The sequence below is a fragment of the Suncus etruscus genome, chromosome 15 (genome assembly GCF_024139225.1).
Source record: "Suncus etruscus isolate mSunEtr1 chromosome 15, mSunEtr1.pri.cur, whole genome shotgun sequence".
NCBI classification, from domain to species: domain Eukaryota; kingdom Metazoa; phylum Chordata; class Mammalia; order Eulipotyphla; family Soricidae; genus Suncus; species Suncus etruscus.
The window spans coordinates 76615574-76638611 of record NC_064862.1 but is presented as its reverse complement, the minus strand read 5'-3'; the positions used below and the strand labels follow the sequence as shown (position 1 = coordinate 76638611).

Here is a 23038-nt window from a genome sequence, read left to right as displayed (position 1 = left end):
CCTGGCTTGGGGGGACCGAATGGGACGCTGGGGAATCGAACCGAGGTTCATCCTATGCTAGCGCTTGCAAGGCAGAGACACCTTACCTCTAGCGCCACCTTCCCGGCCCCAGAAAGAAAAATCTTATAAAAATTCACATATAGGGGCAGACATACTACAGGGGCTAAGGACTTTTTGTCTTCAACTTTTTGTAAATGACTATGTAGTTTTTTACTGGTTTGGTCCCCAACCCCAACCCAGTCCCCAATTCTCTTCATTTACTAATTACTACTGAAAGTTGAATATTGTCACCAGGGGGGCGTTTTCAATTTGGAAGTGCCATCTTTTTCATAACCGTATTTTCCGGCATATAAGATGACCTTTTTTTTTTGGTTTTTGGTTTTTGGGTCACACCCGGCGGTGCTCAAGGGTTACTCCTGGCTGCCTGCTCAGAAATAGCTCCTGGCAGGCACAGGGGACCATATGGGACACTGGAATTCGAACCAACCACCTTTGGTCCTGGATCGGCTGCTTGCAAGGCAAACGCCGCTGTGCTATCTCTCCGGGCCCATAAGATGACTTTTTAACCCATGTAAAACTTCATAAAAGTTGGGGGTCGTGGGGCCGGAGAGATTGCATGGAGGCAGGGCATTTGCCTTGGATGTAGAAGTGGTGGTTCAAATGCCGGCATCCCATATGGTCCCCGAGCCTGCCAGGAGTGATTTCTGAGCGTAGAGCCAGGAGGAACCCCTGAGTGCTGCTGGGTGTGACCCAAAACAAAAACAAAAAAGTCAAGGGTTGTCTTATATGCCCGTATTCGGCATGCTGAAACTTTCTCCAGCTTCAGGGACGAGTGGTCTGTCCCCCTCTTACCCATCCAGCTGCCAGGTGTCATCACTCAGTCCTCTGCTTGTCCTGCTTAATCTTTCAGGGCACACAGAGGAGCTGAGTTACCAAGCGCCGCCATCTCATCCAGCCGCCTGGTATACGGATTTCCCCAGTATGCGGCTTTCTGGTGCTTAGTCTTCTGTTCAGCTTTTATGGGACACAGAGGAGGCGCTCTGTCTCCCTCTAGCTGTCCTATTAATCACTGCATCCCAGCCAGCTGCTCTTGGAGGAGTCCCTTCTCCCTGCTCTCACAATTAAATCACAGTCACGCACTACAGACGACTAATGTAAAATGATTGTTGGCACTCCAAAGTCTAGTTTTATTAAACAAATACTGTTAACCATTGAGGGTTCTACTCTTTTTCTCTTATTTTTTTGGGGGGCCACACCCATTGATGCTCAGGGGTTACTCCTGGCTATGTGCTCAGAAATCGTTCCTGGCTTGGGGGGACCATATTGGACACTGGGGGGATTGAACCGAGCGCAGTCTGTTCTAAGCTAGCACTTGCAAGGCAGACCTGCCTTAACCTCTGGTGCCACAGCTCCGGTCTCATTCTCTTAAGTTTTTTAATTTCTATTTGGTGTGCATTAAAAGAAAGATAGTCTTGGGGCCGGAGAGATAGCATGGAGGTAAGGTGTTTGCCTTTCATGCAGGAGGTCATCAGTTCGAATCCCAGTGTCCCATATGGTCCCCTGTGCCTGCCAGGAGCAATTTCTGAGCGTGAAGCCAGGAATAACCCCTGAGCACTGCCGGGTGTGACCCAAAAACCACAAAAAAAAAAGAAAGAAAGAAAGATAGTCTTATACGGCGAATATAGCCCAAACTCTGTATTTTAACAGGAAAAGTAGGGGGTCGTTTTATACACCCAGTTATCTTATACACTGGAAAATATGGTATTTCCCCTCCCCCCCCAGTCAATGTAAAAATACTGACAGTACCTCTGATTACAATTGTATGTTACAGTTTCCCAGAATTTTCAGTTATTTAGCAATCAGTTACCAATCACAGGCTACTTTTATGTTTAATAAAAAAGGAAAGCTATTCAAAATTACCTAAGAAAAATCACATTTATTGTAACTTGTATCCACATAGTTCAGTATTGCCAAGTAATTCAGATTCTGCCCATGTTAGATCCAGTTCTGCTGGCCACAGCAAGAGAGACAAGATTTGACAGGACTGACCTGACCCTAGATGCTGGGAGGGTTGTTGATTTTCTAGAGCTTTTAAGAAGGATACATGTGTCATTCCTTTATTTTAAGGACAGTTAGTTTAGAACGAAAGATTGTACGGTCAAGTTGAGTGGGGGATAAGCCCATCAGAATTGCCCCCTTCACCCCCATTTCTGTGTCATGCCTTGAGCCCTCTTCATTTAGAACCTGTCGGCCTCTTTCTCCCCCGCAGCCTCACCTGCACAAGATTGTGAACAGCTCCATGGAGCTCGCCCAGACCGCCAAGGAGCCCTACAACTACTTCCTGCTGCTTCGGGCCCTGTTCCGCTCCATTGGAGGGGGCAGCCATGACCTCCTGTACCAGGAGTTTCTGCCTTTGTTGCCCAACCTCCTGCAAGGTAATACACTGGGATGGGCTGGGTTGGCGTTAGTCCTATGCGCTGAGTTGCTTGGTTACATCTTCGGCCCCGCTAAAGGTCGGGAGTGATTCCTGAGCACAGAGCCAGGAGTGATTCCTGTGCATTGCTGGCTGTGACCCTCAAACAAAATAAGTGCATCCCATTCTTGCTGCTGTGAGCGCGACAGACAAGGGGATTGCAACCATAGCAGGAGGCAGACTGAGGCTGGAATCTGGTGGGCTTGGACCCAAGCTGAGAAACCGAGAGTGAGTGTGCCCCATCCCCTTGCCCTTCTTGCAGGGCTGAACATGCTGCAGAGCGGCCTGCACAAGCAGCACATGAAGGACCTGTTCGTGGAGCTGTGCCTCACCGTGCCCGTGCGGCTGAGCTCGCTCCTGCCCTACCTGCCCATGCTCATGGACCCACTGGTGTCTGCGCTCAATGGCTCACAGACCTTAGTCAGCCAGGGCCTGAGGACTCTGGAGTTGTGCGTGGACAACCTGCAGCCTGACTTCCTCTACGACCATATTCAGCCTGTGCGCGCGGAGCTCATGCAGGTAAGTCTGCTGCCTTCTCCAGGTGCGGCGCGTATCACCAGTGTTTCTGGGCACCTCACTGTACCGCTCCACTCTTCTCTGCTCTGCTCAGCTGTGGGATTTGCAAGAGGAAGGGGTGTTGCTTTCAGCTTCCTTTGTGGATGTTCAGGCTGAGGAGAGACCTGAGAAAAAGTCTGTTGAAGTAGGTTTTTGTTGTGGTGGTGCTGACTCTTAAGGAGTCTTGATTGCAGTTGAGGGCTGTAGTGGTGTCCCCATTATCTCTGGCTGTTCTTGCCCAGGGCCATCTTTCCTCTAGAGGTTTATTATCCCATTTTTAGGAAAGGAATAAAATCTCGTAAAGTGAGCTGGGGCTCCCCATTACATTTCAAGGAAAGTGGAGCAGATGACGGATGAAGCTGTTTGGAAAAACACTTCAGAATTTCTGCTTGTTAGAACTTATGTCAAAGACCAAAGATCAAGCTTTGTTCACCTTGATGCTTTGCCTTTAGTTTTGGGCCACTCCTAGCACTGCTCAGCAGTTACTCTTGACTTCACTCAAGTTTATTCCTGGTGGAGTGACAAACTTTACTCCAGAAATACCCAAAACCAGGGTCTCCCTTATGTGGTCTGGCATGATGCAAATTTTGCTTGGCAGATCACGGGGCTGCATCCCGTGGCTGGGCTCTAACAACAGTGCTCATGTCTCCAGGCCTTGTGGCGTACTCTGCGGAATCCTGCCGACAGCATCTCCCATGTGGCCTACCGCGTCCTGGGCAAGTTTGGCGGCAGTAACAGAAAGATGCTGAAGGAATCCCAGAAGCTGCACTACGTTGTGAGCGAGGTTCAGGGTCCCAGCATCACCGTGGAGTTTGCTGACTGCAAAGCGTCTCTCCAGCTCCCAATGGAGAAGGTATGTGGGAATTGAAGCAAACTGATTTTTGGGTGGGAAGGGTCACACCCAGCGATGCTTTGACCTTCCTCCTGACTCTGCACTCAGGCCCACTCCTGACAGACTTGGGGGACCATATGGGATATCAGGAATTGAACCCAGACCACCAGCCTCTTGTAAACTCAGTGCCCTTCCTGCTGTACTCTCTGGCCCCTTGAAAACTTCCTGCACACACACGCACACACCTGCTTGTATGACTACCTGTCTCATGCACAGTATTTAATTGTAACTTAGTCAGATTGATCTGAGTCACCCACACACACACACACACATTCTTCAAGCTCTGTGCTGGTCTTTTTTTAGAGGGTGTGACACCTCTCCCATGTATGTCTGAGTGCCCAGCCTACCACAGGCCAGCTGGCATCCCCTACTGCTGTCACAGTCCACCTTACACCAGTGCCTGATGGATGGTCTGGAACCATCATTTCCTGCCCTTAGTTAGCTCAGTCTTGAGCTAACTCTGTCATTTGCATCCTTCTCCAGAACTCAGCACATTTGCCTTCCATGTAAGCAGCTTCTCTCCTGTCATTGGGCACCTACCTCAAACACAGGTGTTGTCTTGTCACCTCATTCCATAGGGTGAGGCCTGTCTCCAACTCTCACAGATCTTGGTTAGATTTCCCCAGACAAGCATGACTAGCCCCTAAGTGGACTAGTGACAGGTGCTGTGGATCCGTGATGTCCTCACTGAGGACCCTGTTTGCAGCAGCCAAATCAGTACAGAGTGTGATAGGAGTCTGCAGAACCCAACGTGGGTGAGCCAGTCCCTTAGGGCTGCCTCTTTAAGCCCGGGGGTCTCATTTGTATGACTCATTTCTGTTCTGGAAAAAAACCTGTGTTTTCCCATAAAGACATTTCTCGCTCTTTCCCCTCTCAAATCTTTTTTTTTTTTTTTTTTTTTGGTTTTTGGGTTATACCCGGCAGTGCTCAGGGGTTACTCCTGGCTCTACACTCAGAAATCACTCCTGGCAGGCTTGGGATGCCAGGATTCGGACCACCGTCCTTCTATGAGCAAGGCAAACACCCTACCTCCATGCTATATCTCTGTCCCCCCCCTCAAATCTTTCTAAGCAAGTTTTCTTCAATAAAAACTCTTGCTTCACTTAAAAAAAAAAATCTGGCTTGGAATGATAGCACAGCGGTAGGACGTTTGCCTTTTGTGTGGCTGATCCAGAATAGACCTCAGTTCGATCCCAGGTGTCCCATATGGTCCCCCATGTCAGGAGTGATTTCTGAGCGATAGCCAGGAGTAACCCCTGAGCATCACCAAAAAAATCCCCGAAATAGCAGTAGCTCCTCCAGGCAACTGGGAGGGGTAGAATCAAGTACTAGAGGAGGCCTATGTCCTCCCCTAACCATCAGCCACAGCCAGACCTGTTCTGCAGGGCCCAGGGTGCCCATGGCATGAAGGGGCTGAGCAGCCCTATGAGGCCATCTTACACACTGGGCTCTCCATAACCTACCAAGTGTTTGTGCTGCTCTTTCCCAGGTGCCAACTCTCTCGCAGCCCAGTCTCTGTTGCGGAACTTGGGCACTATTTTCCCCGCAGCATTTCTTATTGCTTCTCTGTGAGCCCTAAGAGAATGTCATGCCCCACCAGAAAAGATCTCATAAGGACCCCTGCCCAGGCCTCATTGAAGGCCTTCTTGCCACCACAATTCCCTTTAGTGGATGTTCTTGGTTGTAGGCCATTGAGACGGCCCTGGACTGCCTGAAGAGTGCCAACACGGAGCCCTACTACCGCAGACAGGCCTGGGAGGTGATCAAGTGCTTCTTGGTGGCCATGATGAGCCTGGAGGACAACAAGCATGCCCTCTACCAGCTATTGGCGCACCCCAAGTACGTGGGCAATCAACTTCTGCTTCAGGAAGCGGGGAGGCTGGACATGGCCTCCCAATGAGGCTGGTCTTTGCTGTTATAGCATCATGTGGAGCCATGCAACGAACTCAACCCAGCATGTCTGCGCATGAGGGAAACGGGCTGGAAAATGTACGGAGCATCTGCTCAGAAGTGGGTTTAACTCTGTCTTGCAGCTTCACAGAAAAGACCATCCCTAACGTCATCATCTCCCATCGCTACAAAGCACAGGATACCCCCGCTCGGAAGACATTTGAGCAGGCGCTGACTGGGGCCTTCATGTCTGCCGTCATCAAAGATCTCCGGCCCAGCGCGCTGCCCTTTGTGGCCAGCCTGATCCGCCATTACACCATGGTGGCTGTGGCCCAGCAATGTGGTGAGTGTGGCCCTGGCACTTAGCTCAGGGGAGTCCAGCCAGGCCAAACTTAGAGGCTAGTTTTTATTGGTCAGTTCAGATTTTCATTTTTTACCTACATGAATAGGAATGAGTGGTATTGGATAATGGGCATACTTACTTGAAAGTTGTGAAATGCTAAAGCCTCTACCAACAAACAAAAGTGACTCCTGGGTTTTTGAAAAAATGTACTTTTAGGGCCAGAGCGATAGCATAGCAGGGTGGCACTTGGCCAGTCAGGGTTTGATCCCTGTTATTCCATATGGTCCCCTGAGCACTGGCAGGCATGACCCAAAAACAAACAAACAAAAAGCACTCTTTATTATTTTATAATAAATACTAATAGGCTTATTATTGCTATTTATATATCAAGTCATCTAATACTGAAAATGCATTCATACATATTATGTATTTAGTTTACTATGTATTTGGCCCATTTGTTTTTCATGAAAAATGGGGCCTTGAATTTGCATACACCCTAATGTTGGAGATGTTTTGGAATCACCTTACCACTGATCTTCCCCAGGCCAATTTTGGGGCCACCCCCTTTTTTGGGCTCTAAAGCCAGTGCTCACTTGTGCCTGTGTCTCTGGCCAGCTCTCAAGCTCTCACGCACTCTGCCTTCAGGTCCTTTCTTGCTGCCATGCTACCAGGCGGGCAGCCAGCCCAGCACGGCCATGTTTCACAGCGAGGAGAATGGGTCGAAGGGGATGGACCCCTTGGTGCTCATTGACGCCATAGCCATCTGCATGGCCTACGAAGAGAAGGAGCTCTGCAAGATCGGGGAGGTTGCGCTTGCCGTGATATTTGATGTTGCTAGTATCATCCTGGGCTCAAAGGAGAGGGTAAGGAGGGCCTGGGAGTGGCGTCAGTTGTGCAATCGTTCTAGAAAATCTAGAGTACAAAGAACGGCTGCAAAATGCTCAGCTCTGGTCTTTCTCTCTCCAGGCATGCCAGCTGCCCCTGTTTTCTTACATCGTGGAGCGCTTGTGTGCTTGCTGCTATGAGCAGGCCTGGTACGCCAAGCTAGGTGGTGTGGTGTCCATCAAGTTCCTCATGGAGCGGCTGCCTCTCACCTGGGTGCTGCAGAACCAGCAGACCTTCCTCAAAGCGCTGCTCTTTGTCATGATGGACCTAACCGGGGAGGTACGGCGGCGGCGGTGGCGGTAGCTAGGAAGGGAGCTCCACCTGCTGTCAGGGAGCAGGCTTGGTGGGGCTATAGTTGGCAGGAGATAATTGCAGGTCAGCTCTGCCCAAGTGCAGTGGTTTGTAGCATCCCTAGAGCTTCTCCCCTAGGCTGTATGGGTCACCTGTCCCCTAGGACGGACAGAGAGAGAGAGGAGAGAGAGAGAGAGGAGAGAAGAGAGAATGTATGTGTGTGTGTGTGACCTATCCCCTAGGACAGTGTGTGTGTGTGTGTATTTGGGGGTATGTTTGGGGACGGGGGGGTGGGGGGGGTGTGGAGGTTCAGCCCCAGCCCTGTCCTTGCGTACTAAGGAGCCCCTGACCTACAGGTATCGAACGGGGCTGTGGCCATGGCCAAGACCACGCTAGAGCAGCTCCTGATGCGCTGTGCTGCCCCGCTGAAGGATGAGGAGCGTGCCGAGGACATTGTAGGGGCACAGGAGAAATCCTTCCACCATGTGACACATGACCTGGTGCGCGAAGTCACGTCCCCCAACCCCACAGTGCGGAAGCAGGCCATGCACTCGCTGCAGGTGCTGGCCCAGGTCACCGGCAAGAGCGTCACTGTCATTATGGAACCCCACAAAGAGGTAGGTCTTGTTCCCAGATGCCCAGGTCCAGGGATGCTGCTGGGCTTTGCTCTTGACTTCGATGTCACTTTCCAGGTGGTGGGGAAGCATCTGGAGGCCGATTGGCCAGCACACTGTAGTGCTGCTTTGCCTTTTCTGTATGTATATGTAGTGGGGGTCCCACTGTAGTCTCTGGGGCCCTCTAGCCTCCCGTTTCTCCCTTAAGGGCAACTGCTGTGGCTTCAGCTTACTGAGGTTCAGTGAGCCGTCTCTAACTATAGGAATGAGAGAGCATCGCTCTCCAAGGGGTTAGTGCTGCTTCCTCTTGCCTGTGCAGGTCCTCCAGGACATGGTCCCTCCCAAGAAACACCTGCTACGGCACCAACCAGCCAATGCCCAAATCGGCCTGATGGAGGGAAACACGTTCTGCACCACGCTGCAGCCGCGGCTCTTCACCATGGACCTCAATGTGGTGGAGCATAAGGTGTTCTATACAGAGGTAGGACAGAGTCCAGAAATGTCTGAGTGGGGCCAGTCAAAGCCTGGCTTGGCCCTGGGATTGGGCAGAGATCTGCTGGGGCCCAGATTCACAGCCTTGAGCTCCTGACTCACTCCTTGGGGCCTTTGAAGACCAGCTCACCTGTCTTTGCTGCCCCTGCCTCCAGGCTACAACTGGTACTGGGCAAGTAACTAATCCCTTAGCGGTGCCACACACTGTTGCCAACTACATGTGAGCATCCTTAGGGTTCTGCTAAGCACCTGAAGCTCTAGGTGAGCTGTGACTACTCCATTGTTGTCTTTGCGATGGATGCTGGTCCCTGCACTGTCCTGCCAGGGTCTTTGTGCTTAGGAGAGGACTTGACTTATTCCCTGAGCTGAGACGAGATGGTGGCACTGGAACCTTGATCTGTTCCTGAGACTATCCCAGACCGGGGGGGTGGGGAGGAGGTTGGGAGGGGCATTCAGACAATGATGAGAAATTAAGCTGGAGACCAGCCAGATTATTAGGATTCATTCATTCTTGGGACACGAAGGATTGGGTCTGGTACTTAGTCTCAATCAGAGATTTTTTTGTTTTTGTTTTTGGGCCACACCCAGCACTTCTCATGACTAATCCCTGGCTCTGTACTCAGGGCTCAGTCCTGGTGGGCTCTGGGGGACTATAAGCGATGTCAGGGATTAAACCTTGTTTGTAAGGAAAATGTTCTCCCTGCTGCACTATTGCTCCAGCCCTTCAATTTGAGATTTTTGTGAGACGTGAATCATATGTTTGGGAGCATGGTTAGAGTAAACCAAGGCAGAAATGATAAAGAAGCAAATTCATCCTGGTTCTCCCTGAGTCTAAATTTACAATGAAGACATTTTTTTTCTGTTGATTTTGTTTTGTTTGGAGGCAACACCCAGGTGGTGCTCAGGATAGAGGGGTGAGGGGAGAATGGCTGCTGCACCTGATGGCAGGGAATGTTCAGTGCCAGGGCTCGAAGTGGGGGTTCGAATGTTCATACACGTCTGTGCTCAGGGGACTCTGCAAAAGTGAGAAACATGTCCGAGAATTTGCTTTACCAGGAAGGTCTTTAGCTTTCAACAAGGAAATTCCGTTTTGTTTTGATGCATAAAATCTGTAGGGGTTGAGTTTACTTTGTCATTTTTACTTCTGTTGCAGTTTGTGTGTTTGGAAGATGGGGTGTCCCGTTGCCATCACTTCATCTCTGCCATGGGAGTAGCTTAAATTTTTCTGCTTTCCTTTTATAGCTCTTGAATCTGTGTGAAGCTGAAGACTCGGCTTTAACCAAGCTGCCCTGTTACAAGAGCCTTCCGTCCCTGGTGCCTCTGCGAATCGCTGCGTTAAGTATGTCCCGGGAATCGCGACTCATTGTCTTATTTTCTTTGGCTTACTCAGCCTCATGGGGCAATGGTGGGATCAGAACATTTCAGTTGAACAACTGAACATTCAACATTTGAACATTCAACTGAATGTTCAATGTTTCAGTTGAACAACTTCAGGGGAGAGGCTGGGCCCAGCGCCATTCTCCACTTTCTAGTCAAAGAAAGTCATATGGGCCCTTTAAAGGTCAGAGCAGGAATCACATTTCCCGTTTCAGATTATTTTAACAAGATTCCCACAGAGCACATACATGGACCTGAGGTTCTCAGGCTTCTTCGGCCCACTGCCCTCCATGCAGGAAACAGGCGCCCCCAGGTCCACCCTGTGGCTCCCCTGCACTGTCCCTGTGCTTTCTGGAGGGCTCCAGTGCGCGCTGTGAGTCATATGGCTTCTGCTATTTGTACTTGCTCCCTCAGAAAAGGTGTGGCTCTGGCATTATGCTCAGTTCGGTTCATTTCTTAAGACCCAGTAGCTGTAGGAGAGTCATCACAATCTAATGCTGTTTCCACCGAGTCCCAACTTCAGGTTCACTGCAGCCTTCAGAGATGCAAGGATTCTGAAATACCTGAGAAATCCATGTTCTGGTTTCCAAATCAAGTCCCATGGTGCTCAGTACAGAGCTTTTGTGGGAGGGGCTTTCAATAGAATCTGGGGGGACCAAACTTGGGGCTCTGGCATGCGGAACTCTCTGGGCTGTCTCCTCAAACTTCCTGAGAAGCGTTAGGTACGAATAACAGAATTGTGCTAACTAGAAAATATACGTGCTTTTGCCTTTGCTTTAAGAAAGTCAGACCCTTTATTTTTCTTTTAATTTCCATTACCCATTTTTTTTTAGTTTCTTCCTTTGTTGATTCTCACATACCTAATAAAATCTTGCCAGAATCCTTGAGGTGGTGGTAGAAGGGCTGAGGAAGGGACATACCTTAATTTTGAGAATGGGCCTAAGTTTTTAATTCACAGCCAGGCCCTAGCAAGAGAAGGGCACCGGGCTGAAGTTTGCAGCTTCCCACATGCCTTTTTTTCTGCATTTCATTGTTGAGGATGGGCATTACTCTTTTTTCTGCATTTCATTATTGAGGATGGGCATTACTCCTGTTTAACTGCTCTCAGCTAGCAAATGGCTGTATGTGGAGGCCTCTTCCTTAGTTCTGCCTGTCAGGGTTTTCCTCCTGTTCAGGGGTAGCCACCTAATGAGAGAGATGGGGCGGTGGGGAGAAGAGCTCGTATGTCTCTTCCCTTAGCACTTGTCAGCAGTGAAGGTGCTAGCAGTCAGCATCCCTACCATGAGGGTGTCTGGGGGCTGAGGCAGGGGCTTCCCTGTACTCTCCCCTCAGCCTTTCTGCTCTCTGATGGGCTAAGATGGGTCCTGGCCTCTGGAAAGCACTTGGCTTCCCTCAGGTAAAAACTGCAGAATCCAAGGAGGAAGGGTTGGCGATTTTCTCCCTTTTTCGTACATTGAGTTTTTAGACATGGAAGCCATTGATACATTTTTCCAGTTAATGATAGCCAAATTATCTTTTCTCTCCCTCAAGACGCACTTGCTGCCTGTAACTACCTCCCTCAGTCTCGAGAGAAGATCATCGCTGCTCTCTTCAAAGCCCTTAATTCCACCAACAGTGAGCTCCAGGAGGCTGGGGAAGCCTGCATGAGGAAGGTGGGGTGGTCCGGATCCCCTGGCTGGGCTGGCTGTAGATTTGCATTTAGGAGTCCTGAATTCAGTTCCTGGCTGCTAGGTGGTCCCTCAGGCATCTCACCAAGTGTAGCCCTTGGGTGTTTAGGTGTCTCCTTAGGGTGAACCCCCAAAATTTTGCCCTAGAATATTATGTCTCTGTTCCAGAACTATTGAACCTTTTTATTTTTATTTATTTTTGGGTTTGGGGCCACACCTGGCGGTGTTCAGGCATTACTTTTGGCTCTCTGCTCAGAAATCACTCCAGGGACGGTGTGGGAGGATGGGGATCCAACCTAGGTCGGCCACTTGTAAGGCAAGTGCTGTATTATGGCTCGGGCCCCTTTTGAACCTTTTTAAATAGCACAAAGGATCTAGCTTTATGCCTTGACCTGACCTTGCTTGTGTAAGGCCCTGGGTGCAAATCCAGCACCTCAGAAGAAGCAGGGGGGGGGGGAGGTGTGTAGTGAATATTTTTCCTCATTTTGTCATAAACATCTGGACTGGATGGTTTTGTTTCCATTTTGTACCAAAAACATGGAGGATTTGCTAGTAGAGTCTGTTTTGCGTTGCTCTCTATGATAAAATTTTATTATTCCTTTATTATTTTCATAACTGCTCTTTTCCCATAGTTTTTAGAAGGTGCAACCATAGAAGTTGATCAGATCCACACTCATATGCGGCCCTTATTGATGATGCTGGGGGACTACCGGAGCCTGACCCTGAATGTTGTGAACCGGCTGACCTCGGTCACCAGGCTCTTCCCAAACTCCTTCAACGACAAATTCTGTGATCAGATGATGGTAAGCTCAAAGATATATCTTATTTTTCATTCTATAAGATGCACCTGACCATAAGACACACATAGTTTTTAGATGCTCTCCTCCCCTACACTCAGGCTTCAGCTCCAGGTGACTTTTGCTCCATAAGAGGCACTTTTTGGGGGAAAATGTGTGTGTTATGTACGAAAAGCACAGTAGTTAGGCACTTTCTATGCAAAAGCCTCCCAGATAGATATTCACTGGAATAAGTGCTATATCCCAAAGGTGTAAAATGTGTACTGCACGTCACCAGCTGCATGTTGAGCTTGCACTAACAGACGGACCAACAGACAGATGGACAGCACCTGGCTGACACGGTGCAGAGGTGTTTCCTAGATGGGGCGGCCATGGCTAAGCATGTGTTTCTCTTCACAGCAACATCTTCGAAAGTGGATGGAAGTGGTGGTCCTCACCCACAAAGGGGGCCAGAGGAGTGACGGGAATGTGAGTGCCTCTTTGTTTTGGGAAAGAGCAAGCCGTGAGTGCTGCTGCCCCCTGCTGGTGTGGGAACAACACTGTCTTTCATAGTGCCCACTTAGGCCTGGACACACGGCCCAGTCCAGTCCACTCACCTCTCCACCGTTCCACTAGTGTTTCATCTGGCTGCTGATGCTCCCAAGTGCTAAAACCCCCTCCTTTTTTTTTTTTTTTTTGGCATTCTCCCTTTGTTCACTTGGATGTTTCTGTTGATGAGCACCCTGGGGGTTTGAAATGCCAGATTTTTTTCCCTCAGCCCTTCTCTAAAGTCTGCACAATGTATTCTGAGTTTTCTTCGCAGCAGGTGCTTGCCTGGTGATGCCTTTCTGTAACTCACCTCACAAAGGCACATGCTGCTAGTTCTAGGACTTAACTTGCCCTGTAAATACTGGCGATGTATATTGTCCAGACCTCAATTTCCATAGTCCACAATCGGCCAAGAGTCAAGTGCCTTTGCCTCAGAACACACTTGGGACTTTGTTTTGTTTTGTTTTCACACTTGGGACTTTGAAGAACAGCTTAGTTAACGAAATATCTGATATTGGTCATCAAAGACTCTTAAAAGTTAAGGGTCCTCGGTGGGAAGGGTGCTTGCCATGCACACGGTTGACCCGGGTTCAGTCCCAGGCATCCCATATGATCCCCCAGGCCCTGCCAGGAGTAATCCTTGAGCATGGCAAGATGTGGCCCCAAAGCAAAAACAAAACAACAAAAAGGATCTTTGCTATTTCACACCTTAATCCTTTGTATCTGTTTTCTTTCCTAAAGTATTTGTGAGTTGTGTGTTGTCCGTGGGATTGTTCCCCAAGTTTTCGCTCCCCTCTATGGACACAGCTATAGCCTGGGTGGGGCCTCCAGCTGCTCCTCAGAGCCTGGCCCTGCAGTGCTTGCCCTTCGTGCCTGTCTGTCAGGTGCTGTGTCTCTGCCTGGCTGGAGTTCATTTGTTTATTTTCGGCCTTATTACGCTTTGTTTTCCCCATTCTGTGTTGAGGTGTTTCGTTTCCGTGTAAGTCTTGTTTCCTGCTGCTTCTAAATAGCCCGCTAAGCAAAACTGCTCTGGGATTTGGAGAGACTTCGGGGTGTTAAACCAACTCAACCCTTGACTGCTTTGAGGGTTTTGTTACTTTTCACCTACAGGAAGATGAGTCCGGGTGGGGAGATTTCTGGGTCCCCTTCTTTTGAGAAGAGATGCAAGGGCTTCTCTCCTGTGTTTGCTGTCTCTGCTCAGAAGTGCAGGCAGATTTTCTTTAGTAAGCCCACCAACACACTTAACATACTAACACAGCTGGTTTTAGACCAGACACTAGGAAGCCTGTAGGCAGACATGTGAGCACAGTTATGTCAGAGCTGACTGCACAGTGGGGGACCCCAAAGGGATTGTCTGGGAGTCCTGGAGTGCCCTGAGATTCCAGAGCACCTGACAGTGGCTCTCCCGACAGCTATAGCCGCCATAGCCTTGGACCCAGACCAGGGCCAGTCTGCCTTTCTCTTCAAGCCAGAGAGAATTGGCAGCAGGTCTTTGAAAGTAGTTTGTCTTTACTGACAGAATCCCCCATTAATTAAGCCCTATGGCCTGTTGAGTCACAGGTTAGATGGAAAACAGTGGCAGTGGACCCCATCCATGTTCGTTTGTGTCAGGAGCCCCAGCGATCAGTACTAGACTAGCCTGCAGAGCAGAGTCGTTTCCACTTTAATACTTTGAACCTACAGGTGACTGCCTTCTGCCCAGCCACACATACTTTTTAGCCGTCTGGGCTGGGGGACTTGTCTGCGCCTCACTGATGCCCTAAAACCCACTAGGATTCTCCTGACTTGAGATGGAAAGAGAGAAGCTGCTCTTGATGGCTCAGGGCTATCGTGGCATCTTGTCACTTTCTCTAAAGAAACCAGAACATTACAAGTCTTTGCCTGCAGCAAGTTCTTCCTTGTTCTCATTCACGTTCCTCTGTCCCCGCCTCAGACAGCACCCCAGAAAAGTTCTGGTTCTGATAGGGAGATGTAAGCTGGGCCCTGCGGGCAGCAGGCTCTGCAGGGAGCATCCGTCAGTGACTGTGCTGCCCGATTGTTGTGTCTTTGTCTCGTGCTCCCCCACACTCCTGACTGTGTCTGAGTATCTGGGAAGTTCGTGTGTAAATAACGTGCCTAGAAAACAGCCGCTTTTCCTCCCCCTTCTCAGGAGAGCATGTCAGAGTGCGGGAGATGTTCCTTGTCTCCATTCTGTCAGTTTGAGGTGAGAAAAAAAAACCCAACCATTCAAAAGTCAGCTTTTGACTTGAAGAACAGTTTCTGTTTTCTTTTCTTTTTTTCCCCCCCCCTTTGCGTTGCCCTTTTTGTTCATGCTGTAATTTTTGTTTTGGTTCAGCCTGCCATGGAAGGGGTAGAGGTGAGAATGCCAGTGGAGGCCCTGCGGGTGGTCGTTGTCTCTGGTTCTGCTGTGACTTTGTGGTTCTGTGGTGCACAGAGTGCGTCGTGCCTTGGAGTGCAGTGAGCCGTATTGTCTGTCTGTGGCCGAGTTGTGCTAGTCTCCTTGCTGTGAATTGTCCGGGGGCCACGCATGTCTCCCTGTTAGGATGTTTTCAAATGCCCCCGTCACTTTCCCTCCCTGTCCCATTTCTGTCTCTTTGTACAACTCCTAATAAAGAGTCGATTTGGATTTTTGCTAGCAGTGTTCTTTAGACCGCAGCTAACAAACAACCTTATAGCGGAAAAGCCACAGAGAGCCGAGATCTTAGCTACCAAGAGCTGGGAGTTCCTGGCCTTAGAGCCTTGGATCGGAAACTTCATTGCACCCTGTGTTCCCCCTTCTCGTGCCATCTCGCCGAGGTGATGGGGGGGAACAACAAACTCTGAGCTTTTATCTCTGTAAAATGGGGTGGTGGCTGTGGCCTTCCCATCTGCCGACTCATAGAAAGTAGTTCCATGACACTGCTTGGAAGACAGACAGCCCTACCGTCAAAGTGCTGTTCCTCAGAGGTTTTGTTTTCAGGATAGATCGTCCTGGCTGATGCCATAGATTAAGATTTCTGACAGTGTGGTAGGAAAATTTGGGGCTTCACTGTTTTGATTTCCTTCTCCATCTCCCTGCTCTACCTTTTGGTTCGAGGGAGTGAGAAATGTCATGAAAGGCTGCAGGAAGGTGGTCCCTTGAGGCCAGTGCATATCCCCCCATTTTACTCTGCTCAGAGTCATGGCTTTGCTTTTGCACACGGGCAGGTTGGAACTCCCCGAATCCACGTAGAGCCCTTTTGAGGTACAGACACAGTGGAGAGCTGGCACCAAGACTGGATGACGGAGCAGTGGGTTGTTAGCTGTGTTAGCACAGCATCCTTGGGGGCTCACAGATGCCCCATGAGTGATTTGTCAGCTTTACTCTTAAACCTGGTTGACAAAAACTTAGCACTGTGGGCCAGTCACTCAGGCTTTGATTTAATTCTCAGCAAGTGCTGCAGTCGTTCCCAACGACTTCACCCCATACTGACACTGGAGGGTACAAGAAGACCATGCCCTTATAATGTAAAGAATTGAGAGATCCCATGGCATCCCAGCAAAGTGGGGGCCTTCAGGTTGCCCAGCCCATGGGTATGACCGTCCTGGTTTCTTTGAGGGGCTAGCGTGGCCCCAGGGTGCCTTCCAACACTGTCGGTGTGCATGAACAAACACAGCCACAAGTAGGTGCTCACAGGAAGCCCGAAGGCCGGTGGCACGCAGCTTCCTTAGGTCACACCTCTTTCTTGAGGTTGGTAAGTCGTGGCTCTGTCCGTGGTAACTCTTGGCTTCTGTTGGCGCCTGGCAAATGTAGCTAGAACATAGTCGGAGCTGTAGTCATGTTGCTGGAGCAGAATTTACTCCTTCTGTTCCGTCATTTCTGCTTTTCTTCAATAGGAAATGAAAATCTGTTCTGCGATTATAAACCTTTTTCACCTGATCCCGGCTGCCCCTCAGACTCTGGTCAAGCCACTGTTAGAGGTCGTGATGAAAACAGAACGGGCTATGTTGATTGAGGTAATCCTCCACTTCTGCCACGAGTCTTGACTTGATCTCTGCCTGTTGGCTCTGTCGTGTTTGAAGGAGTGAGCTTTCCTGCAGTATAAAGCAGCCAGACGCCTGTGCTGCCAGGGAGAAGGACTGGGAGAGGGGCCCCATGCCACTGTTTGAGAAGCTGTAGCTTGTCCCTCATGTGTTTTAGGCCGGCAGTCCCTTCCGAGAGCCTCTGATCAAGTTCCTGACCCGGCACCCATCACAGACGGTGGAGCTGTTCATGATGGAAGCCACGCTCAATGACCCCCAGTGGAGCCGCATGTTCATGGTAGGTGCTGTGCACAGCCATGGGTGCAGTTGACTCCTAGTCTTTTTTAGGGTTAGGGAGGGAGGAAAGGAGGAAGGGAGGGGGAGAGAGAGAGAGTAAATGAATGTGTGTTTAAATCTTTGAAATGCTAGCGTGCATATAAAAATTTTAAGTCCAGGAGAGATTGTGTGTGTGTGTGTGTTTTAATCTTCGAAATGCTAGCATACAAATGAAAAGTTTTAAGTCCAGTCCAGGAATCCTTCCTCTGTAGCTTATAAAAGAATGTGTTAGGAGTAAGAAACTCTTAGTTATGCCATAAATGTTTGTAGCCTCTACCTTTGAGGAGCCTTGGTAGCTTAAAGCACCACATTGTGTCTTGTTTCCAGAGCTTTTTAAAGCACAAAGACTCCAGGCCTCTGCGCGATGTGCTGGCTGCGAACCCCAACCGCTTCATCACGCTGCTGCTGCCATGCGGCACACAGGCGGCTGTGCGGCCTGGCTCCCCCAGCACCAGCACCCTGCGCCTAGACCTGCAGTTCCAGGCCGTCAAGGTAGCAAGTGCCTCTGAACTAGCCCATGTCCTGCACCCTTGGCCCAGTCAGGCCACACAGTCTGCTTATCCTCTCTTCTTGCGCAGATCATTAGTATCATAGTCAAGAACGACGACTCGTGGCTCGCCAGCCAGCATTCCCTGGTGAGCCAGCTGAGGCGTGTGTGGGTGAGTGACACCTTCCAAGAACGGCATCGCAAGGAGAATATGGCGGCCACCAACTGGAAGGAGCCCAAACTGCTGGCCTACTGTCTGCTGAGTTACTGCAAGTGAGCGTGTGTCTCCTGCTTCCTGGCAGGCAGTCCTTCCACTCACAGGGTGCATCCCTACACATACAGACCTAGATGGGTTCAAGCAGATGGACCGGATCTTTAAGCTTTAAAGGGCAAGTTCTTCAAAGAGCTAGTTAGCAGCAGAAAGTTTGCCGAGCTCTGACACTGTCTTGTGCACCCACAGAAGGAACTACGGAGACATAGAGCTGCTGTTCCAGCTGCTGCGAGCCTTTACTGGGCGTTTCCTGTGTAACATGACCTTCCTGAAAGAGTACATGGAGGAAGAGATCCCTAAGAACTATAGCATTGCTCAGAAGCGAGCTCTGTTTTTCCGCTTTGTGGAGTTCGTTGACCCCAACTTTGGCGATGAACTCAAAGCCAAGGTGAATCTCACAGTCTCAGTGTTAAAGCCACGGGCCCTGGGGATGATTCTCTAGGGGGCCAGTGCTGCTGTGTCTGTTCTTCAGTGTCTGAACATATCTTGTGAGTGAAGCCAGGCACCTGCATCTCTGAGGCAGTGTTGAAAAGCAGTCTTTCTCCTATGTCTTTCTAGAGCAGGACAACTCATGTTTTTTTCCCGTGTGTGTGTGTGTGTGTGTGTGTGTGTGTGTGTGTGTGTGTGTGTGTGTGTGTGTGTGTTAAATTACCAAGTAAAGGGCCTGGAGAGATAGCTCAGCAGCGTTTGCCTTGCAAGCAGCCGATCCAGGACCAAAGGTGGTTGGTTCGAATCCCGGTGTCCCATATGGTCCCCCTTGCCTGCCAGGAGCTATTTCTGAGCAGACAGCCAGGAGTAACCCCTGAGCAACGCCAGGTGTGGCCCAAAAAACCAAATAAATAAATAAATAAATAAATAAATAAATAAATAAATAAATAAATAAATAAATAAATAAAATAAAGCCGGGTGTGGCCCAAAAAACCAAATAAATAAATAAATAAATAAATAACCAACCAACCAAGAAAAAAAAAGCAAATTTGGGGAAGTGTTTGGGGGTAACGCCTGGCTCTGTGCTCTTGGATTGCTCTTGGTGGTTGTGGGGATTAAACCAGGGTTGACTGCATGATCCAATAATATCTCTAACCCGTCCTACCACAGTTTTCACCTTGTCTAACTGTTCCTTTTAAGAAGTTTGTTGTTACTCTCTTGATTGAATTCTATCTCTGCAGTGTGGCCCCATATAAGGAATTTGATATTTGACTGTTTCCTTCTGCTTTCTCTCTCCATCATTTCCAACTCTGTAGGTTCTGCAGCACATCTTGAACCCTGCTTTCTTACACAGCTTTGAGAAGGGGGAAGGAGAGCAGCTCCTGGGACCACCCAATCCGGAAGGTGATAACCCTGAAAGTATCACCAGTGTGTTCATCACCAAGGTGGGACCAGCTGGACTGCTTCATGGGTGTGGGTGTGTGTGGGGGTGCGTGGATGGGGATCTGCTGAAAACCACCAGTTCCCTCCATGGTAGGTGCTGGACCCTGAGAAGCAGGCAGACATGCTGGACTCGCTGAGGATCTACCTGCTGCAGTTTGCCACACTGCTTGTGGAACACGCGCCACACCACATCCACGACAACAACAAGAACCGCAACAGCAAGCTGCGCCGCCTCATGACCTTCGCCTGGCCCTGCCTGCTCTCCAAGGCCTGTGTGGACCCTGCCTGCAAGTACAGTGGCCACCTGCTGTTGGCACACATCATCGCCAAGTTCGCCATCCACAAGAAGATTGTCCTGCAGGTACTGGGAAGCTTCCGCCATTAGTGTTCTGTATGCATGCAGCCATTGTTTCTCCACAGTTGTCAGCTCAGAGGCAGAGATCCTCTTGCAAGCTGGGAGGTGACAGGGCACAGGCCTCATACATTTGAGTGCTGACTTTGAATTTGATCCCTGGCACCTGAAGCAGCTGTCCCAGAGCCCCTGCTCAGAACTCAGAGCTCATGCCAGGCTCTCACCCAAGAATCTTGCCCTACAGGTATTCCACAGTCTTCTCAAGGCTCATGCCATGGAGGCACGCGCCATCGTCAGACAGGCGATGGCTATTCTGACGCCAGCAGTTCCAGCCAGGATGGAAGACGGACACCAGATGCTGACCCACTGGACGCGCAAGATAATCGTGGAGGAGGGCCACACAGTGCCTCAGCTGGTACACATCCTGCATCTGATTGTGCAGCATTTTAAGGTACACATGGCCTTCGGGGTGGTGTCTGTTTCCATCATCCATCTGGAACTTTGGCTTACGTGTGCAGCGGTGAAGCCCATCATTCATCTGTGGTCCGTGGTGTTTGTGCTCCCTTGGTTAGTCTGGGAAGGGAGCTTTGTTAGCAGGAGTTGGATATAGACAGTCTTGGATTCTTGTCAGGCTGTTTTACCTTGTATGTACCCAGTTAATTGGATATGGAGTATGGGCACCTTAAAGTGGGAGTCATTCCTGTTACTGCCCTGACAAGGGACATTATTTCTGGCACCTTCTCTAGTCCATTCACCCACTTTATGGCATGATTGTTGGGTACAGAGTCTGCAGCAGTTTTATGGAGAGTTAAAAGGATGAAGTTTGACACTGATTCTTTCCTAGTCGTCTCTTGGAGAATCAGGGATTTGCAATGGGGAACTTTGCTACTTAAAAATTTGACAAAGTAATTTCTGAAAGTTTAGTCTGTGTGACTCAGCCTAATCCAGTAGAGCATTAACATTTCTTAAGGTGGAATAAAGGCTAGGACATCCTTTTACTGCTGGGAGGTGATGATCACTCGAGCATCTGCCTAAAGAAATGAGAATTTCCTTGCTTAAGTTAACTGTAAGAACCTGACTGTTATTACACTTGGTATAGATGTGGTCGGTCCATTGGTATGCATGCATATGTAAAACCTTGTTGTGGGGTCCCCTGTGCCACTGACCATCGGCCCTTATTCAGGTGTACTACCCGGTCCGGCATCACTTGGTGCAGCACATGGTGAGCGCCATGCAGAGGCTTGGCTTTACACCCAGTGTCACCATTGAGCAGCGGAGACTGGCCGTGGACCTGTCTGAGGTGGTCATCAAGTGGGAGCTGCAGAGAATCAAGGACCAGCAGGTAGGGAGCCTCCCCGGTTTGTTTGTGTTGTCCCAGCAGTTTCGGGAAAGTGCCGAGGAGGCCGACATTGAAGCTGTGTGTGTGTTGTTTCAGCCTGATTCTGACGTGGACCCCAATTCGAGTGGCGAAGGTGTGAGCTCCGTGTCCTCGTCCATTAAGAGAGGTCTGTCGGTGGATTCAGCACAGGAAGTGAAGCGCTTCCGGACGGCCACGGGCGCCATCAGTGCGGTGAGATGCGGTGCATATACTCCACGCACATGTGCTCTGTGGGGGTGATGATGCATCTGTTTAGACATGGTCCATCTTTCTAGCCCAGGTGACCTGGTCTTAGATCCTCTCCTTGTGTCCAATTGTCCTGCCCGGCAGTTTCTTCTTCCCCTCTGTTGTCTGCTTCTCTGTCTGCAGACATGCGCCCCCTCTCTTCCTGGATCCCTACTTCCTCTACAACATGGTGTCCCTGGTGTCCCAAGGGGCTGGTTGGGAGGAGGGTGTGTGTGATTCAATGGGTGGAGGTGCATTGAGGACTCTCCCTGGCCTTCCAGGTGTTTGGGCGGAGCCAGTCCTTGCCAGGTGCTGACTCTCTACTTGCCAAGCCCATCGAGAAGCAGCACACAGACACGGTGGTGAACTTCCTCATCCGTGTGGCCTGCCAGGTATGCACCAAGCTTCCATAGTTACCAAGAAAAAACGTGTGTCTTTCTTTTTTTTTTTTTTTAAACTTGTATCTTTCAAGGCACCTAGTAAAAGCCTAGTCTACATGCTGTAGCATGTGAAGAGGCCTGTCCTTGGGGGTTTGGTTAGGAGAGACATGGGTCTTGCCTCGCTCTTGGGGAGCCTTGTGGTGTTAAATCACTCAAGCACTGCTGATTGCAAAGAGCCACTGAGTCCCAAAGGAGAGTGCTGGGTTGAGGCCCATGGATGAGGAGGTGGCCCTGAGCTTGGGGTGCTGGGGCCTGGTGAAAAGCTGGAGGTGTATGTGATGCGCATAGCATGACTAAATGTGTTGAATAACAGCCCTGGATGGGGCTGGATGGTAATGGGATGGATGGAGGGGCCTTTCTCTGCCGGCCCAGGCCATGTGTCTGCAACCCCCTTCAGCCGGTGGGTTTGAGGGTTCAGGATAGCAGTGAGGAAAAGATCCACAGACAGGTTTCAGGAGACATCAGCTTTATTCAGGCCCTAGCCAACAGATGTGGCTCCTAAGCTTAAACCTTTTACACTGGGTTCATAGTCAGCCCTGACGTATATGCATGCATTTGTGCATTTGCAGGTGAACGACACCACCAGCACTGCCGGCTCTCCCGGGGAGTTGTTGTCCCGCCGCTGTGTGACACTGCTCAAGACGGCCCTGCGGCCCGACATGTGGTCCAAATCCGAGCTCAAGCTGCAGTGGTTTGACAAGCTGCTGATGAGTGTGGTAAGTGCCTGTACCCTCTGTCTCTCTGTTCATCTGTCCCTCCATCCCTCTGTGCTGCATGGCCTCTTCCACTTCAAAATCTGGCAGCTAAAAAGGCCTTTCACAAAGTCAGTGCCCAGGCATAAGTCCTGTTTGGCGTTTTGAGAACAAGACGATTCTTTTTTGCCTTTCACAGGCTGCTTTTGAGTCTTCTCTGGCCAGGAATAGAACAATTACCACGAGAACTGATTTTGGCTGTTGTAGACAGAAATATGACCACCTTGTCATTTTCTGGCATCTGCCAAAGCTTTGTTCCTTGCCTGATCTGTTTGAACACCGTGACACAGTTCAGTTCTGGTTTGCCTGATGGTGTTAGAAAGCTCGTTGTTGGGACTGGGAGCCTCTTGCAAGCCTTCCTCTCTGGGGTGTTGCTGCGTGTTGGGGATGCTCACACCTGTTGCATTTCGTCCTTATGGATGAGGCTTCAACACCCATTGTTGCTTCGTGAATGTGTGCATTGATTCTGGTTGGTTTATAACTTGCCAGTTGTCTGCAGGCTTTCTTTTTTCTCTGAAAGAGATCCTTCCCTATGAAATGCAGCATGGTTGAATGTCCTGTCAACAGTTTCTAGAAGCTGTCACCAGGCCCTGAGCATGAGCTTGGAGTGCACATGTATTTATTTAGCATAAGTCTCAAAA

At 49.9% G+C, this 23038-nt stretch overlaps 1 protein-coding gene across 1 annotated transcript in view; it reads left to right on the top strand.

The window, feature by feature from the left end:
- Window positions 1-23038, top strand: part of TRRAP (transformation/transcription domain associated protein) — an 83742-nt gene that overhangs the window by 32385 nt on the left and 28319 nt on the right. The window contains exons 19-45 of the mRNA XM_049788567.1: window positions 2270-2435; window positions 2736-2992; window positions 3681-3881; window positions 5608-5759; window positions 5954-6153; window positions 6799-7016; window positions 7120-7317; window positions 7686-7946; window positions 8263-8424; window positions 9678-9774; window positions 11343-11464; window positions 12112-12282; window positions 12676-12744; window positions 14954-15007; window positions 15140-15160; window positions 16660-16779; window positions 16964-17083; window positions 17449-17613; window positions 17700-17881; window positions 18069-18267; window positions 19124-19252; window positions 19345-19611; window positions 19847-20053; window positions 20786-20944; window positions 21038-21172; window positions 21487-21597; window positions 22215-22361. Coding sequence (XP_049644524.1) covers window positions 2270-2435; window positions 2736-2992; window positions 3681-3881; window positions 5608-5759; window positions 5954-6153; window positions 6799-7016; window positions 7120-7317; window positions 7686-7946; window positions 8263-8424; window positions 9678-9774; window positions 11343-11464; window positions 12112-12282; window positions 12676-12744; window positions 14954-15007; window positions 15140-15160; window positions 16660-16779; window positions 16964-17083; window positions 17449-17613; window positions 17700-17881; window positions 18069-18267; window positions 19124-19252; window positions 19345-19611; window positions 19847-20053; window positions 20786-20944; window positions 21038-21172; window positions 21487-21597; window positions 22215-22361 — 4290 coding nt within the window. The remainder of the gene's footprint in view (window positions 1-2269; window positions 2436-2735; window positions 2993-3680; window positions 3882-5607; window positions 5760-5953; window positions 6154-6798; window positions 7017-7119; window positions 7318-7685; window positions 7947-8262; window positions 8425-9677; window positions 9775-11342; window positions 11465-12111; window positions 12283-12675; window positions 12745-14953; window positions 15008-15139; window positions 15161-16659; window positions 16780-16963; window positions 17084-17448; window positions 17614-17699; window positions 17882-18068; window positions 18268-19123; window positions 19253-19344; window positions 19612-19846; window positions 20054-20785; window positions 20945-21037; window positions 21173-21486; window positions 21598-22214; window positions 22362-23038) is intronic.